This window comes from Erinaceus europaeus, chromosome 15, assembly GCF_950295315.1.
Source record: "Erinaceus europaeus chromosome 15, mEriEur2.1, whole genome shotgun sequence".
In the NCBI taxonomy this organism is placed as follows: domain Eukaryota; kingdom Metazoa; phylum Chordata; class Mammalia; order Eulipotyphla; family Erinaceidae; genus Erinaceus; species Erinaceus europaeus.
In genome coordinates, this window is record NC_080176.1 from 25,280,654 (window position 1) to 25,284,499 (window position 3,846).

Below are 3,846 nucleotides of genomic sequence, written 5' to 3' on the forward strand. Positions count from 1 at the left end.
ACACCTGCAGACCTGCTTCACTGCTTGTGAAGCGACTCCCCTACAGGTGGGGAGCCGGGGGCTCGAACCGGGATCCTTATGCCGGTCCTGGTGCTTTGCGCCTCATGCGCTTTACCTGCTGCACCACAGCCCGACTCCCTCATAAATGTATTTGAAAATATACTTTTTTCTTTGATTTTTGAGCTGTCTGAGGAATGACAACTTAAGCTCTTCTTTATAGATTTGACAAAATTCCTTGGATCCAATGCTGTTTTGGTAGAATGTGTCTTTGTTCCTGTGTTGTAGAATATTCTTCCAAAGCTAAGGATACTGTTCTAGGATTAGGAGTGAAAAAAACCCTAGAGTCATAGAAGTATTCTAAGACTTTCAATCATGGATTCCTTAAAAAAGTGGGCTTGAAAAATGAAATATTTAATTGGATATGACAAGGTCAGTGGCTTCAGTAGATGATAGATGATGAGAAAAAGGTGACTAAAGGGAACTCTGGAGAGAGTGAGGCACACACAAGTGTGTGACAGAAAGAATGTTGCACAAAGACAGGAATGATGGTCTTTTAAAGATATTTAATTTATTTATTGGATAGAGATAAAGAAATTGAGAGAAAAGAGATGGAGAAAGAGAGACACATGCAGTACTACTTTCCTCCTGCTGGGGGCAACCAGTGATTTGATCCTGGGTCTCTGCACATTATAACATGTCTGCTCTACCAAGAGCACCACCACTAGGCCTCCAGAAATCACTCTCTTGTTTACTGGCAGGTCCCAAATGTGTCAACTAATACCTGGATCAAAGGTCTCGACGGTTTGTTAAATAAACCTGCATTAATAGAGTTATGAGATGATACAGTCTTTATTATGTATGTAAATGTATAATTCCTTATTGCGAAATAACTAAAAACAGGATTGAAGGGCATTATGGGGTTATGAACATATTTTATGTTTTCATATTTTCCCATAGCCTTTCTTTCCAAATAGCCTTGAACAGAAACTTTGGTAATAGATGCAGACACACGCATGCACACACACACAAACACACACACACACACACACACGGATGGGCATGAAGCTGTTCTAAAAATCTTATAATATGGGGGTTGGGTGGTAGTGCAGTGGGTTGAGCACACATGGGGCAAAGGACATTGACCAGCTCAAGGATCCTAGTTTGAGCCCCTGGCTCCCCACCTGTGGGGGGGGTCACTTCACAAGCAGTGAAGCAGGTCTTCAGGTGTCTGTCTTTCTCTGCCTTCTCTATCCTCCCTTCCTCTCTTGATTTCTCTCTGTCCTATCCAACAACTATGACGGCAATAACAATAATAAAAACAACAACAGCGATAAACAACAAGGGTAATAAAAGGGAAAAATGGTCTCCAGGAGCAGTGGATTCATAGTGCAGCCTCCAAGCCCCACCAATAACCCTGGCGGCAAAAAAAAAAACTTATAATATCACAACCCATGTTAAAGCAATCGAAAAGTAGTTTTTAAAAAACAAACTTCAACTACCCTTTAATTTCATGTCTCTGATCTTAAGCACTACATTCTGATTTTATACTTTGTAGATATTCTCTAGTGGAATGATATATATGTTGAAAATAATGACAGTGTACTTTATCTAGTTAATTTTTGGAGCATCAGTGTCTTTACATGTATTCTTTAAATGGATTGCAAACTGTTGTCCATCTAGAGACTTCAAAAGTGTATTATTATAAAGTCATAATGTTTATGTCTCCAAAATCATTTGTTGATTCCCACAACCATGTTTGATCATATGTATAGGCAATTTGCTCATGAATACAACTTAAAACCTTTTTTTTTTGCCTCCAGGGTTATTGCTGGGGCTCATGCCTGCACCAGGAATTCACTGCTCCTGGAGGCTATTTTTTCCCTTTTATTGCCCTTGTTGTTTTATCATTGTTATGGTTATTATTGTTGTTGTTATTGATGTTGTTGTTATTGATAGGACAGAGAGAAACTGAGACAGGATGGGAAGACAGAGAGGGAGAGAGAAAGACACCTGCAGACCTGCTTCACTGCTTGTGAAGTGACTCCCCTACAGGTGGGGAGCTGGGGGCTCGAACCGGGATCCTTATGCCAGTCCTTGTGCTTTGCCCCGTGTGTGCTTAGCCTGCTGCACTACCACCTGACCCCCCCAAAAAAAAAAAAACTGATAACTTTTAAGAGACTCCAGGGAATTCCCAATTCCTTCTGCCATATGAGGAAGACAGTCATACAAGAATGTGCTCTGACTGGCCGCTGTGCCCTGCTTGTAGACTTCCAGGACTCCAGAACTGAGGAAACCATATTTGTTGTTTACACATTAACTGTTCGTAGTTTTGTTATAGCAGCCTGAAAGGACTCAGACAAATACAAGACTTCACTCCATGAGATAAGTTAGAATACTGGAACTATGTGTTACCCCTTTCAGTTTTGAGATGCCAGACCATAAAGGCACATGAACCCTAGAAAAACTGAATGTTTATCCATCAATTGAGGAACTTATCCAAATCTACTTTTACAGGACAAAGAGAATCACAGTCATTGAGTGATACTGTCTCTACACAATACTCTCCTCACAGCCTTGGCTATGTCCTTATTCCGGAGAGTGTAGATCAGAGGATTCAGGGTGGGAGTTATGATACTATAGAACACAGCACCAACTTTGTCCTGCAGTGGAGTGCGCCAGGACCTGGGCCTCATATATGAGAAGATGGAGGCACCATACCAGAGAGAAACCACAGTGAGGTGAGAGCTACAAGTGGCAAAGGCGTTCCTCTTACTCCCAGCAGATCGCATCTGAATGACACTACGAATGATGAAGACATAGGATGTAGAGACCAGGATGATGGGGAAAAGGAGAAGCAGGATGGTGCTTATATACACAGTGGTCTCATAGACTGTGATGTTTCCACACACCAACTTCACAACAGCTGGGAACTCGCAATAGAAATGGTGAATCATTCGAGACCCACAGAAGGGAAAGTGCATTAAGATGGTGGTGTGAATAAGTGAGATGGTAGATGCTCCCAACCATGACATGACAGCCATCATCAGTGTCACCTTTCTGTTCATGAGAATAGTATAGTGCAGTGGGTGACAGATAGCTACATACCGGTCACAGGACATAAGAGCAAGAAGTAGACATTCAGCACTACCTGCAGACAAATAGAGGAAGTGCTGGATTGCACAGCCAACAAAAGAGATGGATTTGCTGCCAGAGAGGTGGTTGGCCGCCATCTTGGGGATGGTGGTGGTAACATGCATCAGATCCATGAGGGAGAGCTGGCTGAGCAGGAAGTACATGGGGGTGTGAAGCCTGGGGTCAGCACAGACGAGGAGAATAGTGAGGATGTTGCTACTCACTCCAATCAGGAAGACAACAATTGTCAAAGAGAAGAGAAAGACATGGGTGAGAGAGTCATCAAAGAGCCCTTCAAGGATGAAGTCAGCCAGAGAGGTCTCATTCCTTTGCCACATGGCCCTTGTCTCAGTCCCTGGGGAAACAGGATGTGGCTGGGGAAACAGGATGTGGAGATGAACTGACTGTAGAAGTACTACCATTCAGAAATCAGTATACCTCCCCCTTTCTCCCCCACCAAACCACTGCTCAGCTCTGGTTTATGGTTGTGCAGAGGATTGAACCTGGGACCTCAGAGCTTCAGACATGAGAATCTGCTTGCATAATCATGATGCTATCTTCCTCACCAAGAAATCAGTATACTTAACAATGAGCACCATTTGATTCTAGAACTGAATATTTGAAGATTTTTTTCTATTTCTCATTCTATAACAATCTCGGTTATTAGAAACAATCTTTTAAACTCTTCAAAGACCTGAATTTCCAGTGTATTTG

At 42.5% G+C, this 3,846-nt stretch overlaps 1 protein-coding gene across 1 annotated transcript; it reads right to left on the bottom strand.

The window, feature by feature from the left end:
• Positions 1-2,531: 2,531 nt before the first annotated feature.
• On the bottom strand, positions 2,532-3,470 carry LOC103127364 (olfactory receptor 2AE1-like). Its single transcript, XM_007538266.1, has one exon. The coding sequence runs from the start codon at positions 3,468-3,470 to the stop codon at positions 2,532-2,534; it is 939 nt and encodes a 312-aa protein (XP_007538328.1).
• Between the last annotated feature and the right edge of the window lie 376 nt (positions 3,471-3,846).